This window comes from Aulonocara sp. 'chitande type north' Nkhata Bay, linkage group LG5, assembly GCF_057382095.1.
Source record: "Aulonocara sp. 'chitande type north' Nkhata Bay isolate Kocher_YH1m ecotype deep benthic linkage group LG5, A_spYH_male_GT1.1, whole genome shotgun sequence".
In the NCBI taxonomy this organism is placed as follows: Eukaryota; Metazoa; Chordata; class Actinopteri; order Cichliformes; family Cichlidae; genus Aulonocara; species Aulonocara sp. 'chitande type north' Nkhata Bay.
In genome coordinates, this window is record NC_141348.1 from 18,322,984 (window position 1) to 18,342,246 (window position 19,263).

Genomic DNA, 19,263 nt, shown 5'->3' on the forward strand with positions numbered 1-19,263 from the left:
CACGCGAACAGATGCAGAGCAGAGGATATGGGGAATCATAGTAATGATCTGGCAGGAGTGTCCTTCACAGGAGCTCAAATCAGATCCAGGGCTGTGCGTTCCCAGCTTTGATACAGTTTTCATACAGCTTGAAACAACTTCTTTATTTCGTTTCATTTTGTTTCAAACGGCACACTCGGAGCCTGTTAATGTAAGTAATTTTCACAGTTAAGTGACTTCAAGTGTAATGAAAGGTACAAACATCTTTTTTTTAAAAAAACAAACAAACAAACAAAAAATTTACATTTCAAAGTAAATTCCCACTTTATATGAGATGCATGTGATCATGCAAAGAGGCTTCCGGCTGCACACCCGGCAAATGTCCAACATGTGCAGAGCTGACTTCAAAGCGCTTGTCATGGAGTCGGTGGTCGTAGTCGTAGTGGATTCAGTGGTGCTTAGTTTTAACTGCTGCTTTTAGTTTTGTGTAGAGAAAACCGAAATTCTGTTAAAAGAGAAAGAATAGGTTATTTTAAACTGGTAGTGCTTTTAGACTACGCAGAATGACGAATAAACAGTGCTGTAGCTGCACTGTCTACAGTTCCTTGTAAACAGTGTAGTTACATGGAAATATGGAATACAGTATGATTAGATAATATAATATGGACGTCAAAGAGTGCATTAACACACCTGGATTGCGTAGTAAACAATACCCAGGTAAGCAGCAATGCAGCCTCCCAGGAACAGATCAAAGGCTGCAGGCTTCACTCTGAATTAAAAAATGCACATTAGAGTTTTAATGGCTTATTAAATTTAACATATACACTAAAATTTAAAAACAGATATAATAATACCAATATCTACCTGTACATGACTATTGGTTGGCTCATTTGATCAAAGAAGGTAATATCAGGATCCCTGCAGGAAGAAATGTTGTTGATCATTATTATTGTTGTCGTGGTATGACCGATTGGATTGAAAAGATGTTCTTTCTACTCAGATAGCTGTATTTTTTTACCTCTTGTCCTGTCGGAAGGTGTGTCTGTGGACTTGCTGCAGATAGCGCTTGAATTCGTGCTCCAGTGAGTTGACCAGCAAGATATGACTGGGTTCCTTATCCAGCAGCTGAGTAGCCCGAGGGACTGATGTCAGGAAGGACATCAAACTGGAGATACGACTGTCCTGAATGTCCTGAATTACAGATTTGGATGTGGGTTTTGCAGAGGGGAAAAAAGAAATCACACAAAACTCAGCTTCTACTCTGCATGCATCAGTTCTTATGATTTAAAAAATAGACTCTGTTTAGACTTTTTCAGTTACATGTAGATATAAATCTTTAAGAAATGACATTAAAACATGTTTGAATAAATAACCTCAGTGATCCATCCCTAACCTTCAGATGATCATGAGGAATAAGCTGCTGAAAGACTCAAACACTGTGTCATGTCTCTAAACTAACACCAGAGGTCAGCACTTCTCTGTACATACCAATCAAAATAACTGGGAACTTACCAGCTGGCCCTTGAAAACTTGCACATCCTTTGGTGAACCCTTGTGAAAAATAAACACACAGTTATGACACATTAACATGGCTATTTTAAAGCAATGCTGACGTAATGAAAATTTTTTATTATATTTTCAGTATGCTGTGTTTTCATGCATTCAGTCACCTTGTCAGAGAGATTGTACATGTAGCGGGCCAGCGCTTCTGCTATGATGATGCCATTTCGCTTAAGTTTCCGGAAATCCACTTTTGACCTAGAGGTGATAGTCACATGAGTAAATATCTTTTAATGCCCTGTGAAAATACACTTGACTCAACAATCTGTTGGACAAAAACACAGTTTTGTATTTTTGCTTACGTACACCACCGCGGTGGATTTTAAATCAAACAATCAAGACGTGTTTGAAGTGCAGGCTTTCAACGTTGATTCAGAGGGTTTTACATGATAAAAATCTGCCTAGCTGAACTGTGAACAATGAGTTTTGCAGCATTTGGCTGAATCTAAGTAGAGAGTATAGCCCTGTACACTTCCAAATTCATCCTGCTGCTTACATAAGCAGTCACATCATCAATAAACAATAGTGACCCAGTCCCAACGTCTCCCACACGTGCCTATGCTATAACATTGACTCCACAATGTTTAACAGATGCTTCAGATTACGAGCTGTTTCTATCCATCTCTGCACTTCTCTCTTCCCATAATTCTGGGACAAGTTCGACTTTCATTCATCTGTCAAAAGACTTTTTTCCCACACAACTGGGTAGGCTCAGATGTTTCAGATGTTTTCTGACAAAGAGTAATCTGGCCTCCCTTTTCTTTATTATAACCAATGATTTTCACCCTCTGTACTTCCATCCCAAAGGCTTCTTTAGATTGTAGATTGATCCATGATCTATCTCCTCAAAAGGGTTCTTGACTTGGTTAGATATTGTGAAGTTGTCTTAACCATGGAAATAATTCTGTGATCATGTACTTTAGCTGCCTTTTTAGGTCTAACCAAACCACAGACCCACGCCTTTTTAAGAATATACTTGCGTTCTCTCTATGATAGTTAGTTCTGAATTTTTCAGCCTAATGATGGCTCCCCTCACCTCCACTGATATCGCTCTGAGTCTTATATTAAAAATTACAGTGAAACACTATAAAACAAATTGAACGCTTTGAGTCAAACTGAGATATTATATCTGCTTCATTAGTCATGAAATGCAAGGGAACAGTCCTCAGCTGGCTATGAGACTGCTTGTCAGTGTATTGTCTAATTAATTTTGAGCCTCTGAAACTGAAGGACTGGATATATAAATAAATGTCTGTCGGTGTAAACCTTTTGTAAAAGCTGAAAAGCTGACTTTATTCACACATTAATTCTTTTACTTAAAATACACTATTGTGGTGTACAGGGACAAACAACCTGGGCCTCAATGCTCTCAAATACTACTAATAATAATATCCATAAACAAAACTTGCATGGTGTCTAGCATAGAGCCACGAAGTTCAGATTTAGGATCTTCCAGATGAGACAGAGTGAAGCCCAGGATCCTGCGTAGGCTGTAGCGCTCATGCTCCCAGGCTACAGTAGACTCCACAAGATTGATCTTTTTATGAACCAACCCCACCTTCACCCAGGGAAATCTGGAGGAAACCACCTGGAGGGCAATTAAATAAGATATTTGCACAAATGACTAAGACTGATGAGATCTGGTTGCTTTTCTTGCACGTGTAGAAACAGCTCCGCTGGTTACCTCCTCCAGTTGTTGGATGAAAGACTGCATTGGCGTGTCGGGTTTAGGAGGGCGGGAGACGTGCATGTACAGCTCATCGCCGTTGGCCAGTGTATCCAAGCACAGGACAAATGCCACATTGTCATGGAGAAGGCTGGACTCTGGATGGAAAATATTTAGCTTTAAAAACCTGACATTTTGTGTTTTAATTCACATTAGCACATACAGCACACAGCCCACTCATGTTCAGTGAGTGGCAAAGCTGAAAACTCACCAGCGTGGTCCAAATTCTCTTCAATCCACCTCTTTGTTCCAAGGAAATTGTATTTTCCTCCTCCGGTCAAGGAGAACATTAAATTAAATCTAAAACACACACATACACACACAAAAAAAACAAAATTATTCAACAGCTTAACTTATTAACTATAACTGACCTGCACTGGCTGTTAGTTTTCCTCAAGGGTATTTCCGATCACTATCAGTCACTCAAAGCAACATCATTAGAGCCATGCAATTACAAAAGCTTTCACAGTCCAGCTGAGGTTACAATGAAAGCTAAGTTTGAAGATAGGTGTGGTCCCTGAGTAGTGAGTAACGAGGCCCTAATTTTCCTTTCCTGTTTTACTTTTCAGTGTATACTTCCTCCATACAGAATACAGTATCTTTATCCAGCAGCATATTATCTTGTTCAAAGACAGGCACAGCGGGAAAATTCATTGGAATTGCTGCGTGTTCATCTGCTTTGTAGAGACATTTATTAACTTTGCCTTTGCTTTGTAATCTTACAATGAATTGGAACTTACTGTGGTCTGGTTCTGGGACTACTGTAGAGTTTTTGGAAGAGACGGGCCAACTCAATTAGGATTGTGACACCACCGGCATTTGAGTCTGCTCCATAAGACAACCACTGTAAAATGCACACAAGCACATATCCATTTATGGTTCGAGCACAGTCTGATACTCTATCTGCTAAAATTTACACCTAATTTTAGAGGTGTTTTACGATTTGACTCACAGGGGCAAGCCCATAAGAGTCATAGTGGGCTGCGATGACTATAGTGGGTGCATCCTCTACTGCTCCTAGAAGAACTCCCTGAAACAAACATCCCCAGGCATATATCACAGAACCAAAGTGCATTTGCAAGCAGATTGAAAATTATTTAACTGATATTGGATGATCGAATCAATTTTATTCCTTATTGGGGAATTATTGGGTCCCAAACGCACCTCCAGTGTGATTATAGCATTGTCAGTGGTGGCCTTAATTGGGGCATTGTTGATCACTAAAATCTGAAAAGCTGTAGCCGTGACCATACTGCGGAGGACTGTCAACAAAAGAAGAAATGCACCAGAACCGTTAGTAATACCATACCATAACTTTCTTTTTAGTTTTCCCCGGGCATTAGTCCAAACAACCACCATTAAGCATTTGCATGTATCTCGTTGTTGTATCACTTACCTCTGACAAAAATGGATGATGTCCGGGTGGCTGCAGCCTGTTTCACCTCCTCATACATGCAGAGCAGCTGTTCATCCTCAGGTGCCACATACACTGGCATGAGGGTCTCCTTAAGCAAGGTCTCGCTTTCACTCACCATAAATGACTGAGAGACAAAATGCTTTACTTCAACCAAAGGGCAGAGAAACAATTGTAATCTTGATTAAGAGATTCTTAATATCTTCCTTATAATCCTGTTTTCTTCTGATTTCCTTAGTAATTGAGTGATGTGTCAATAACAGAATGAATGCTTTTAAGTATTATAATACCTCTACTGCATTGTGAGGGATACTGGAGATATTTTGGGGCAGCAGGATCAGGATGGCAGCTGCATTTTGTCGTTGGGCCTCGGAGTATTTTTCTGTAGTGAAGTCTTCCACCTTCATTATCACACAGCGGCGGGTTAACGACGGCTCTTCTGCTGAGCGTGCCTCCGCAACAACAATGGCTCCACGACAGCCTCGGCGGACGAGACAAGAGAAGGCAAATGATACATAAATACCAACTTGGGCAACATAGAAACTCTACTTTAAACGCAGCTTCCTCTTCCTGTTTTTTTACACAGAAAAAAAGCCTTTAGCAAACCAATCTGTTTCCAGTGGCAGTGACCACAAGCTCTCAGTGGTCAAGAAATATTAGTTCCCTCAGTCAGCTGTAATTTTTAGGTTAAAAAAAATCCTGTTGGAAGACCTTGCCTCGGCTTTCCAGCTAATCTGCACATTTTAAAAAAAATACACTGAAAATGGTTTCCTTAGAATTTGAAACATAATTTATGCTCAGAATAGGTTCTATATAATTATCCAGTTTTTCCTATATTCCTATAAAATGCTCTAAAATTGGTTACCAGATTTGTAGTGGTTTCATGAGCACCCAGGTTAAACTATAATTTGAGTTTAGCACAGACAAACTCTCTTCCTGGAACATACTGATTTCAAAATATCCTTTCAGCACCAAAGCTTGAATATGCATCATGTGGCACATTTAAGGTCAAACAAAAAACAAGCAAGACTTTAAATTTAGAAGCAATTTTATGCTACAGATTTGTCATTTTTCTTTTTTTATAATATATAGGTGTGTCTGAACTTACCATACTTATGCTGTCCCAGGTTGTACTGTTGCATCCTATAGGCAGTGAACTCATAGGACGACACGGCAGGGAGAGCGGAGCCATGCAGAGACTGCACGCAAAGCAGCAGTGCAATGGCAGCTGTGCTCTGCAACATGATGTGGCATCCAGTTGTGATCTCAGGCTAGGGAGGATGGTTAATGTTAGACTTCATAAGAGACCAGACTTCCTTCAGTGCTGTACAAAAGTCTGGAGCCACCCTTCATTTATTGCTTCCACGAAGCCAGGCGTTCTTGGAATTTTTATTTAAAGTGGTCTTTAGCAATAATTCTTCATGCTTTCTGAAGATCGTTAGACAGGGGCTTGTTTTTACTTATACTGAAACCAGTCCTTGTACCTGATTATTTTAAGAGCTAAGCCACTTAACACTAACATACAAATTGAACAAGTGGAGGAAAAGTGGAAGGCCTAAAAACTATCTAGAGCAGATGAACGCTATTTGGAAGTCATGTTCTTAAGAGATAAGATAATAATAATAATAATAATGGATTGGATTTATATAGCGCTTTTCAAGGCACCCAAAGCGCTTTACAATTCCATTATTCATTCACTCTCACATTCACACACACAAGATCCACTAAATCCACCTGACACAGAACTCAAGAGACGCATCAGTTGGCCTTCAGTTGGCCTACTGTTCACTGAATCCTCAACAGTGGAAGGATGGGTGTCAAGAAGCAATTTAGAATCCAGGGATGGGGAGAAAAGGCTGAGGTGTGCCAAATTATACAAGAACTGTGAGCAAAATCAGTGGCAATTGTAAATTTTTGGTTCAAATCATCATTAATATGTACAGATTTCTACCTGTAAGAGGTACAACAAGCCTACAGCTTAAATGGTGGAGGCTCTGTCATGCTTTCGGGCTCTTGTCAAAACTGATGGAATTATCAGTGCCGAAAAGTGTCATCAGATTTTGATCCACCATGCAATACCATTTGAAAAGCATTATGAGAATGATCTCAAACATACTCCCAATGCAGTAAAAGCATACCTGGAAAGAAAAACACAAAATGGCTCACTATTAATCATGGATTGGTTTCCCCAGAGCTTTGACCTCAATATTAACAACATCCAAAAAGAGCTTTGATTGCACTTCTAGGCCTGGAGAACTATTCCTGAAGATAACTCAAAGAAGAAGCCTGAAGAAGAGAATTCAGGCTGTATTGAAGAATAAAGGTGGTCATACCAAATATTAACTTTCAAGCTGGTTAGAATTGTATAAACTGTTTTTGCCTTTTAAACCGTATTTCCATTTATGTTTCCACATGTTAGATATAAAGAAATGAGGGGTGACTCAAGACATTTGCACATTATATCTATTATAATATTTTGTGTTTAAATAAAGTCTTTGATAGGGCCAGCAGTGTAAGGCAGAACAGATAAGGGGACAGTAATCACCCTATTCACCACAGGTTTTACAAATACCATACAAGTTTCTAGATGGATGAAAATGAGGTATTCATCATCACCTACTAACCAGTATATGAATCTTAACCAGGAATTCCTTCGATAAGGAGCCCTTCTCTGTTCACAGTGACATTTCCGAACACAAAGTCAGTCACTAACAGAAAATGTTCCTTACCTGTCTTCCTGAAGTCTTTTCTCATGAGGCTTTCTTTCTTCCTTCCTCAACTTCGGTGTTACTCCTTCCACATGGACACATGCTACCGTTAACTCCTGGGATTCAAGGCATCTAGGTAAGCCACCATTCACCATCTGCTCCAGAGGGATCAACTCAAAGCTAATCACAAATGCCCAACCCCCTGCACTCACTACTCCATCAATCTATTGTTCCCTCCCTCCCCACCTTGCCCACCTTGGACGTAATGTCATATACTTCAGTAGGCAATCACCCATTACCAGCAGAGTCTCTGCAGGGAAGGCAAGGAAACTCTTCCAGCCAGTAGCTGTTTGTTTCATCTCCTGCAGGGAAAACTACCAGTCTAAAGAAGTTAAAGAATATAACTGGATATTACAGAGTCACACGGCACCATCAAAGTTGAGATATCTAATATTTATTTTTATTTTTTTTTGATATGTTGTACTATACACAGAACTTTAACACTATTAAAATCTAAATGGAACCTGTTCACAATCATCATAACAACAAATAAAAAGCTTCAGTCTGTGTATGAATTATTTCCCACATGTGAAAGTAAACAAAAAACACACAACTGCAAATAAATAGCATCAATTACAAGAAATTACCCTAAACTCAAGTCAGTGAAGAAGTCAGCTACACCTTAATTTATACATCAGCCACAAGTATTGCAATCGGTAGAAGATAATTGTGATGACTTGTGTGAAAATCCATTAGGATGATGTTAATGGTGGAAAAAAAAATACAGCTCCACAGTCACACGCAATCACTTCCTCATCATATATGCTAACTGTGCATCCACCTACTAGCTACACTGGTGACATTTTAAATTACCTACTGTGCTGTTGATGGACTTTTCTACTTTTTGCACATGATTTTATTGTCTAAACACATGGCACCTTTTTGCAAAATGTAAACTATTTTTAGTGTGCACTTTTCTAAATCAAATGCTGCAGGAACACCGAGGTTCTATCAGGGATAAAAGGGAAATAAGCAATATTTTCTGAATTGTTAATTCAGATAAATAGTTTTTTAGTTATCTCTATCCAATCAACTTTTAGTTGTTTTATGCTATAAATACGGTACTACTTCCTTATATATAGTACAGTGCAAAGGTTCATCTCTTGATGACCACCACTACAAACTTAAACGTAAACAACAAAAAGCAAAAGCAAGATCACAAAGCAAGAGTCCTTTAGGAGGTAAACATTACACACTGTATCTCCAATCGCATCAATCTTTTAGATCTTGATTGTTACTGGTGCTTTTTGTAGTCTTTCATTATCATAACAGAAAAACATAAAAGAAATCAACACATTATCAGCTTTGACAGAACCCCCAGAAACACAGCCGCACATCTAACAAGAGACTCAAAATGAGGCTCTGCACCGTAGATGCGCAGTATTTGTAACTCCTTGAATATTCGTCAGTACTTCTTGTTACTATACACTGCAATTGAATGTAAAGTGCACACAGACTGACATGTACGTTATCAGCTACGTTTCATTCAAGCTGTAGAGCTCATCGATTTTGAAATTATTTTAAAGAGATGGTGTCTCTGAATGCTTCATGATCATGAACAGTGGTACACTTCTAAAAGCTCATTACTTGAATTTTTCTGAAGCAGCTGGCGCGACCTTACATGATCATTTCTTTTGGAGTCGATTCACGTTCAAGTGACTTTTACCATCAACCAAAAAATAAATGTTGTCCGCAGAGTTCTGCCAATCTCAGAGTAATAAAATCATTAAAAAGAAAGAAGGAAAACAAAGAATGCTCTTTCAGTACATTTAAACAACAAATAATAATAATGGATTGCATTTATATAGCACTTTTCAGGACCCTCAAAGCGCTGTACAATTCTACTATTCATTCACTCTCACATTCACTCGCTGGTGGAGGCAGCTACAGTTGTAGCCACAGCTGCCCTGGGGCAGACTGACAGAGGCGAGGCTGCCATATCGCGCCATCGGTCCCTCTGGCCATCACCAGCAGGCGGTAGGTAAAGTGTCTTCCCCAAGGACACAACGACCGAGACTGTCCGAGCCGGGGCTCGAACCGGCAACCTTCCGGTTACATGACGAACTGCCAACTCTTTGAGCCACGATCGCCCCACAAATAAACAGTTTCTATAGAACCTGAAAATAGTGAATGGCATAAAGCACTGTCAACATATGCTACACGTACAGATCCTGTCCCCACATCAATGAGTTCTATTGTTACTCAAGTAATATGCACTCGTTTCATACTTTACAAAAAAAACGTAAAAATGAAAAGGGATGGCATGTTAATGTTCCTATCTAAAAAAAGAAGAAGAATGACGGGAAAATATAAGATTAAAAAAAGAAAATCAGCATCCAAGCATTATGAGATCACTTCAACATGCTTCAGAACCCTGTATGTGTGACCAACACTACATCCCTACCAATGTATTTCCCATTTCCCACCCCTTTTCTTTCTACTACTTTCCTAAGTTTATGTGAACCGTCACCTAGGGAGGCTAATGCAGACAAACACACTTTAAGTACACATTTACTCGCTGAGCTGACACTATATGGTTTCACTAGATTTACTGATATTACAGTATGTGAACCTAAATGAGATTAACTATGTTTCTGAAAGCACATTAATGTCTCCTCAGCACAAGGATGTGCTAAGGGCTCAATAAAAACGGATAAATTATCTGCACAGGCTGGTCATCTGGGCACAGTGTTAACAGGCAACATGCATTTTTCTGCTAAATATAAAACAACGGCCCAGTACAATCTTTGTGTTAAAGATAAACATGTAAAAGAAAAAATAAATAAAAAGAAAGGAATCTGGATTACTACTTTATTATAGCATTAGTGTTTTATCGGCAGCTGGATGATTTAGCACGGTGTTCCTGGGCTTAATCGCACACATCATGTTTGACACATATATACACAGGAAGACAAAGCAGACTGGCTGAAAGAAAAGAAAAAGAAAAACAATGGCCACTACAAAGCTTCCGATCTCTTCTTGTCCTTTGTGTACATCAGTAGAAGAAGTCATCTGCTTGGATGGGCAGATGACGCGGTAATAACAACCTGTCACCATCACACGTATTTGGTTGAGCTCCTGTCATTTTACAGTTTTTTTTCTTCACCAGCGTTGCACCATCGCGGTCTGTTTAAGCCAGAAAATCCACAAGCATGAGATGGAAGTTCAAACAAAGTCGTGTGTTTCTCTTAGAGGTAATGTTTCTGCCATCAGTCGAGTCCCTTTTGAACCAACAATGCAGAAGTAAGATGCACAGATCCTACCATAGGAGGAACATGCACAGATACTGTACATATTCAATTTTCGCATTTATAAACCCTTGGTTGTTGTTTTTTTCCCTTTGTGCCTTTGCCAGCCTTTAATTTTTCTTCCTCTGTTGCCACTCTGGTCAGTTGTTGGCCTCAGTACAGGTGGCATGGAGGAGACTGTGTAGGTGGGGTTAGTGCTACTGGATTTGACAGGCTGTGGAGGGAGCAGCCTGGCAGCACATACAAGTGGGGTTGACTGCTTTAGGAGGGATCAGATCCAGATCCTCATCATCAGGAATCTCATCAAGTCGGTAACCGTCCTTCAGGAGCTGGATGTTCAAGTCCTGGTTGATCTGCTGTGAAACCCGAAGAAACAAGTATCAGGCATCAACTTTCTATGCTGATTCTAGAAATATATAGCATAGATCAATAGAGAGAAAATAAATCTTTGTAGTCTAAATTAATAAAAAGACACACAAAGCAGAAATATAGCAGAGTACAGAGAACTTACTAATGTAATGGCTTGAGTCAAGAACCCCAAAAATATAAATAATTTATATATTTATTCTACTCTAAGTGGAAGAAATGAAAAGGAACAAATCTATCCGGATGACAATTATGGAGAAGTCATTACAGGTGAGTGTGAGTGAAAGATCGAAGACGCCAGTGTACACTTGAATGGACGCACATACGCACAGACATCTGGTGTGACAAAGGAAGTGTGTGATCACATGGCGGTTTTCGTGATTTCACCACACGATGCTGTGAAACAATATAATATGTGTATAAATACCTGGTCCCTCAGACATCTCACCTCGGCTGAGGAATATCCTGATGAGGAGTATCTGGACATGTCAAAGTCATCGTCACTGCAAGACACGACATCAGTGGTTAGACATTAAAAATGGGGTGGGGGGGCGTCGATGAAACAGTAAGTTGTAGTGATAATGAAATAGTGGGAATTGAAGCCGGTCGCAGCAGTTGCAGTAACAAAACAAAACTCAGTCTACTGATTCATGACTGCCCGTATCACATTTACAGCCTCTATTGGGGTTATTTATTCTCCAGATAAAGATATTTAAATTTTAAGACTTGCAAACCTCCACAGTTCCACTAGAAACTCAGAAGCTATTATCCAGCATAATGCATGCAGTTTACACTACCTGAGCAGCACTTCTCTTTGAAAAGGGATTATATTAATTAAAGGTGTTATATTCATCTTTCAAAGAAAATCTGAATGTAACCTTTGAAGGGAAACACAAAGTGGTGAAATTTCCAAACTACTGGACCTCACAAAAACATTTTTTCCTACCGTAGTTTCATGTTAAACACTCTTAGTTAAGACAAAGCTGTCGTAAATCGCTTATTACAGCCTGATGAATGTCACTCATGCACGATGAGATATGCGCTCATGAGATCTGATCATTAGCATAACCAACGCCTCCATAACTACTCTATATTTAGCAGAGTCAGTGGAGGCTTTAGAGGACCAGAAACTATTAAAAATGTGTGTTTGATCAGGGCTGTAGTGAGAAAAAGGAACTAAAAGTGTTAATTAGAATGTGATACAACATCTTTGGTAAGTGGTCCGTGACTAACATGAAATTTATCAAATGACGGAGATAAGAAATAACAGAATATTATAGCCTGCATTAGGTTGTGTTAAAGTGTTGAGTGATGCTGGACAAACAACAGCAGAACGACTGTGAGGCATTTGGCTGAGAGACTTTTAGGAAAAATGACTGTATCATGTATGTGGCAATGAAAAAATATGTAATTAAAAATAGTAAATTAAATTTTCTTTCATTTCTGTATCATATTTAAGCTCAAAATGTATTCAGACAAAGGTTTTGTCTATTTTTGTCCTGTTGCCTTCGTAGAGAAAGATGATATAGAGATATAGAGAGAGTAAAACGGGGAGACATTGAGTGAAGGACGTGTACATGAATCTAAAATGTGAACAATGAACAAATGGGCATCCCGCGAGGCTATGAGTCAGAGAAAGCTTGTCAGACAGAGTATATGATGCAATACATGATGTAAGCTTTGTTGGCTATCAGAGAGCTCGTTTTACAAGAGCGGGTTTGCCACATGTAGCAACACAAGGGGGTGCGAAGGGTGGGACTCATCTGTGTCAAATACTGTCCTGCTGGCACAGGGTGGATGTGAGCGCTCTCTTTGAGCTGCTTTTGCCTGTCCAAATCCTCACCCCGCTATCCTCTAATCCGGAGCCCTGGGAGAGGCTTTGCCCCTTTTTAGGATACCGGCTGTTAGGGACTCTCTCAAGTTACTCTTTGGATTAATATGCCGACGTGACAGAGAAAGGCCTACAAAAAATACAAGTTCTACAAGGCAGTTGTATTTTTAGCTCATCTGCACTCTTCCTAAAAATCTGTCTGTAAAAAAAAATGATTTTAATTAAGTCGACGTGACAACATGTACGGTACCTACCTGTCTGTGTCCAGCGCTACCAGAGGCTTCTCATCTGGGCTCTGGTCTAAGGAGGAGTAGCCTTTGTTTGGCACCACCAGCCTTCAAAAGAGAATGGAGAAGAGCACACTTCTATATTAGAAGTAAACTTAAAAAAGCAATCAGCACATGTCCTTCACATTTGTGAAGAAATCTAACACAACATTACCTGCAATACCTGCAAATGTAAAAGTCATAGAATCAAATAACAGCATTTGATATTTGTGATATGTATGCCATCCATCCACCATCCATTCCATTCATTTCCCCCTAAAAAGAGGCTAATCTGTAGCTTTCCAACTGCAGGCAGTGCCAGATTATCTTTCTGCCTGAGAGAATGTGGGTTAAGATCAGTGGGTAGCCTTTCTTATAGTTCCACTAATCCACCAGGGAGTGGGATTAAACAGATGCGACAGTAATACTGCGGGTTGCACTTGTTTCACTCACAATGTTTTAACACTTGTATCAGCCTTCCCACTCACAAACCACCAAATTTGCCTTTGCTAAAAAGCCCAATTGCATTCTGCTATAGCATTAAGGAGTCTGATGGCATCCAAAGCAGCCCTGCAGCAAATAAAGCCTTTTCAGAGGACGCACAGTCCTCATGTTTTGCATTTCAGGAGCTTTGAGCTTCAGACCTGAATGGGGAACTGAAGATAGAAAAAAATGCTAATGAGCGCAAAGTGTAACATTTGTGGCTGAGCGGGTCAGAATAACAGAGAAACAAACAGGCAGTGGAAGCCGCTACCTTGTCCTGGCATTCTTCTTGGGTTGTTGATTGACAGGACTTCCCACGGTGCCATTCTTCACCGATCCCTTCCTGGCAAGGTCCCTCTGTTTCTCTGGGCAACCACAGGATGCGAGGTCATCAGTAAATGCACCAATTAAGCTAAAAACACTGGCATTGTTCCTTGACTGTTTTTTTTTTTTTTTTTAAATCGAGTTTCCTGTTTTCATGTCAAAATTGCTTTATCCAAATGCAGCCTATATAATACAGTATGCCACAGTGTAGCGAACCAAGGCTACTGTGCGGTGCAAGGTCATTTTAATATGGCATCTATTAGGACTGTCCCATATCAGCCAAGTTTTGATTGGTTGTTTAGCCACAAAAAAAGAAAAAACATCAAGGTCAACAAGAAGAAGTGGCAACACACACAGCATCCGTTAGACAGCTGGTCTCTGAAGTTATTAGACAGTAAGAAAGACTGAAAATAATAAGGAAAATAATTTCATTGACATCCAGTATAGATAAGAAATATCACATGGTGCTTGATGTTTACGGCCTCATGTTGACTTTGGATGACACAGCAAAGCAAACCTGCATACTGTGGTATCCCACAGCAAAGGTAATTGATTTCTAAATGATAAACATGAAGACATGTCATGCATTGATTTGCGGTGTGTTGACTACAATACCTATTTGGACCTGCAGCGGCGAGGGCTTGTAGTTCATGGCCACACTTTCTCCCTTAGTGTCAGGCTCTGCCTCTGAGGTGGAAGATGCTGCGGGGTCCTAGAGAAAAAGAAAGATGTGTTAGGTTGTGTTTCTTTATTTATGACTGGCATTTAACTCTTTACTGTAGAGGTATGTGAGACTGAACAAAGTCCAGTCAACTCACTCAGACGAGAGTGATTGTCTGATTTATTACTAACCAACAAAGCTGGCAAATCAGCCTGCTTTAGAACCTACTCGGGTAAAGCACCCTGGAAAGTTTCCTGCAGCCTTCTATCGCTGCTTGGATTGCAGCATCAATAGGCTTGAGTGTTCGGCCTATGTTAGCAGCTCTCTCTTTCATGTGTGAGCAAGTGGTGATTGCATGGGGAGTTGGCTGTGGGAGAACAGAGGGGGTTGCTGTTGAAGCCACGCTTTCGCCAGATTGAGAGAGGGGAGGTAGGCCGCACTTGGCCTCCTCTCCTCACAGAGCTGCACATTATGTTGATCCCACAGGCCTCCCCTTGTTGCGCTGTGTGGGACTCAGTGGGCCACATGAACGAAGGCTACCAGGCATTTGGCTTTCGATAACTTTGAATACTCTCCAGAGAAACGGGTGCTATATTTAAAAAAGGCTTTAAGCAAATAAATATCTGGAGCTGAAATTTGACACTTTAAGTTAAAAAATTCATACCAGTGGTGTATCTGAAATAGCGTATGCTCCCTGTCTGAATATGCTATGACAATTTAAAATGAATAAGTAGTGGTGGATGGCTAAAACACTTACAGTACTATACCAGTTCAGGTCAATTCTAAAAGACAAATAGAGCTGATCTGTAATCATTTAGCAGAGACAGTAAATAGATTACTGTTCCTCTCGGAGAGGACATGATGCTGCGTTTTGCAATTGTAAAGAATGCAAACCAGAACCGCACCAAAATGTAATGGGTTAATATTTTTAGAATTGCTGAATAATAAAAGAGATGCTTTGCAGTTACATATCAGTCTGTTTATGGGTGAAAAAAGTTGAGTAAGCAGACAGTGCTGGCAATTATGTAACATTAGATAAGATAAACCTATTGTGCCTCATTTAAGGAGCACAGTATTCATCTACAAATTATATACAGCCAACAGTTTTGCATTTACAGTAAACACGTCTGCATTTTATTTATATATTATGCACTCTGTGCCAGTTGGACATGTAGAGCTCCAAGGACAGTAGAGCAAAGTCGATGATCTTCTGTGCTGTGTTGACGACTCTCTGGATTGCTGTCTTTTCCTGAGCAGTGCAGCTGGCAAACCTCACTGGGATGTAGCATGCCAGTGCACTTTCAATAGAGCATCTACAGAAAGACAAACAGCAGCTCTGTCCTCTGACAAGTTACAATTATGACCTCAAGAAAAAGATAAGCTGAAAGATAAAAAGCTATTTTCAACAAGTGACCCATAGCAGGTAGCTCTGCATGTTTGATTGAGGAGTTTTTACACTGGATGCCCTTCCTGACACAACTCCAAAGGGGATTTGTGTCTCCTCCCAGGATCAAACCAGGGATCTTTCACATATTAGACAAATGTGAAACAAGTGCAGCCCAATGTGCTATGGAGCCACCCGCAATGTATGTTAGATCCAAATTCCAAACAACTGTAAAACAGAGTAGTTTGTGTGTGCATTTTCAGCAGCGCAACCATTAAAACAAAAAACAAAAAATCATGAAAACTGCAATAGTGGATACGATACACACATTAAAGGAGGTTGTGAAATCACAGCACACAGATGAGGTATTCCCACCATAACAAGCACAAATATCTTCTGTTCTGTGACAGGCCCGTCCCTTAGAACCTCAGGCTTACCCACCGGATTTTTACTTTGCTTCTTCGTGCTTTCCTTCCACTACAGAAAGATGCTGTGATGTTGTACGGTCACACCGCCTGTCAAATAAATCCTTTTGAAATTTTTCAGCAGAGCCTGCCAGTGAATAATGAATAGGATTCGGTATTAAGCTGTTTGTGACAGAAATTCCTGCCACTTCTTAAAAAATAGGACAGCACAATTACAGACGGCAAGTAGCAGGTACCCACGATAAGCAAGTTAAAACAGGCCCTGGAATATGACAACCCAGAACACCTTGTATTAGGTAGAAAGTTGGCCCAAAGAATTGAATTTAACATTTCCAAACCCAAATGATAATCAAGCCATTGTGGAGGATATTAGGTGGCAATGAGATGCAATGAGATGAGATTAAATTGAACTAGACCTTATAAAACATGCATTAAGAGCATAGATATTCCCCAAAGACCCTGTATTGACTGCTGACAACTACTGATGAAAGATCAAAGGATGATCTATGACACTTGGGGCATTATATTTATTTATATGTATGACAATAAAACATGGGCCATCGGCCTGACCTTCATCGTGCATTCGCATACACATTCATTCACTCTGTCGTCCTGCTTGCAACCTCTTTTCTACCTGTGATGATGAAGTGCCACAAGGTTGCTGACACGGCATAAGCACCAAGCGATTGCTAGGATTATGCATCACGGCCATCCACTAGCCAATAGCAGCTAAGACTGATACATCAGGTGGCCTTTAAAACAACTGAATGCTTTCCTTATGCAAGGCAGTGATGACTATATTGCTGTCTCAGTGCGTTGCAGGGAAATCTTCCATAAATAGATGTAGCCTACAGTAATCACTGTCAGATGTTCTTGTGCTGAAGAGCATAAAAGGGAAGTTCTCAGGGAAGTTGCTTTTTTTTCCCACTGAAAGAAAAAATATCATATAGAAAAGGAATTAAACGGCTCAAACTTGAGTATTAATCTGATTTATTTGTGTGAAACAGAGTCCTGACAAAGAGGCAGGTGCCATGAGCATTCAAGCATCCCATTCACAATGAAGTTATTAGCATTAAAATGCACGGCCATATGTGGCTCAGTGGCTGAGATCGTGAGCTGAACTATAAAATAATATTTTTAAACCCACATCGCCTTTTACAGTTGAAAGATGAAAAGGAATACACAATGTGATTTCAAGACTTTTAGGGCACGTGCTGACCAACGCCACTGTATGCACAGCCTAAGCAGGGCCATCTCTGATTCAGCTTCACAAGGAAACCTCTCTGGATCAAACACGAGTGCAGACGGATCTGATCTTAACACAGCAAGGTGATCGCTGCTGCACACAGCAAACGAGACTTTGTGAGGGAAGCCTGTTCTTGTGTGATTTCCTCAGGGGTAGTAAGGCTGGAAAAGCACGGGTATAATGTGAACAGTATGACTTGGAGCACTGCTTTTGCCTAACCCCCTGAGGCAAACGCTTAAAAAGAAAAAAAAAAAGAAAAAAGGGCAGCTGTTTGAGGCTGCTTTGTTTCACATGTGAAGAAGAAGGCTTCTGTGTTAGTAATATCTGGCAGTGATGTACTGTTGATATAAAAGCACTTAAAAATGAACGCAAAACTGAACGCAGGGAATGAGGCCAGTTGTTCAATTTGTCAATAGTGACCACGACTTATTTCAAATCTAGAGAGAGAGAAACATTATAAGCAGAAGGAAACGGTAATGACGTAAGTTGCTGGTGCTGAAGTAAATCCATTTCAATTTTTTCTGACAGGTCTCGAAACTTGTCAGTGGGTAAAATATGCAGGGACTATCCTCTTACTTTGGGCCTGCTCGAGCCAACTATTACCACACTTCAGTCCGCAGTATGGGTATTCACGCCATTTGGACTCACCCATCCCGACCCAAATAAGACGTCACCAAATGACGAAATGTGAAAACAGTGAGCTGTGTCAGCTATTGATGTAAACAAGCGCATACTGACGTGAATTTGAAAGAATCACGATTTCTGCAAAGTGCGCAGTTTAATTGCTTTGAGAAAAAAAAGTAACGGCTTGTTCATCTATCAGTTATTACATGTAATGCTAATATATTTATCGTACAGAGAAACCAACAGACGCGCTCCTTTCCTTTCCATCTATAGATGGTCGATTTACACCCATCCCACAGAGCCAGCTTGTCCCAGAGCTCCAAATTTTTATCGGCTAGCTCAGAGGCAGATTACATGACACGGCTATCACTATAAAACCACACAGGCGACACTAAAACTTGCCCTTTTGCCTACATTATAAACTGATTTGCATGAGATTTGTATTTTGTTTTTTGGGTGGGGGGATTTGTCTTTCGTCTCTTACCAGAGGCTGTGTCTCTCCGTTAACTGGAGGCACTTGGAACCTGTCGATTTCTTCCATCATTTTGCCAAAGCGTCGCAGAAAACGATGCAGGGGTTTAAGCTGTACGTCGAATGTACTCGAACTATGCCAGGTTTATGGTGGTCGGCAGTCGGCATCCTTCGTTAATCAGCATGATAGCTGCTCGTTTTCTTCCATCCTGACAGAGGTGACTCGACAGCAAAACAGCAGTACCGCCCCACTTCCGGGTCTATAAATTATTCAGGCAAAAAACGTCCAATCAGAGATGAGATCCCCACTGGAACTGCGCCGTGAACCAAATTCGTTTTTTCAGTTAGAATTGCAAAGGCAAGCATACGTGCGTTTTTGTGTTTTTTGTTTTGTTTTGGGGGGATTTTGGAGGGGGAAGGGTGTTTGTTTGATTTTTTTTTTAATTTAATATAAAAGTACACTTGTTTCTTTTCCATAATAAACTCT

General features: G+C 40.2%; 2 protein-coding genes across 5 annotated transcripts; both read right to left on the reverse strand.

Moving 5' to 3' along the window:
- Positions 1-128: 128 nt before the first annotated feature.
- Positions 129-7,548, reverse strand: LOC147330192 (BOS complex subunit ncln). Of its 2 annotated transcripts, XR_015129075.1 has the most exons (17): positions 7,409-7,548; positions 5,788-5,950; positions 4,970-5,160; positions 4,662-4,806; positions 4,430-4,527; positions 4,218-4,295; positions 4,006-4,109; positions 3,477-3,565; positions 3,224-3,363; positions 2,949-3,127; positions 1,650-1,737; positions 1,492-1,530; positions 998-1,170; positions 844-897; positions 670-748; positions 284-484; positions 129-182 (listed from the first exon to the last, which is right to left on the reverse strand). XR_015129075.1 is itself a non-coding variant. In XM_086291800.1 (16 exons), the coding sequence occupies exons 2-16, from the start codon at positions 5,921-5,923 to the stop codon at positions 428-430; spliced, it is 1,650 nt and encodes a 549-aa protein (XP_086147926.1). In that variant the 5' UTR covers positions 5,924-5,950; positions 7,409-7,548; the 3' UTR covers positions 129-427. The 2 variants fall into 2 exon arrangements, 1 of the variants encoding a protein (XP_086147926.1); XM_086291800.1 differs by having other exon boundaries at positions 129-484.
- A 277-nt stretch (positions 7,549-7,825) lies between these two features.
- fam219aa (family with sequence similarity 219 member Aa) lies at positions 7,826-19,102 on the reverse strand. 3 transcript variants are annotated; one of them, XM_086291805.1, is made up of 6 exons: positions 18,790-19,102; positions 14,581-14,677; positions 13,913-14,006; positions 13,147-13,227; positions 11,489-11,564; positions 7,826-11,051 (listed from the first exon to the last, which is right to left on the reverse strand). In XM_086291805.1, exons 1-6 carry the CDS (start codon positions 18,847-18,849, stop codon positions 10,893-10,895), a joined length of 567 nt encoding a protein of 188 aa, XP_086147931.1. In that variant the 5' UTR covers positions 18,850-19,102; the 3' UTR covers positions 7,826-10,892. The 3 variants fall into 3 exon arrangements, with proteins under 3 accessions (XP_086147931.1, XP_086147933.1, XP_086147932.1); XM_086291807.1 differs by having other exon boundaries at positions 7,826-11,048; positions 11,510-11,564; positions 18,790-19,101; XM_086291806.1 differs by having other exon boundaries at positions 11,510-11,564; positions 18,790-19,097.
- Positions 19,103-19,263: the final 161 nt, after the last annotated feature.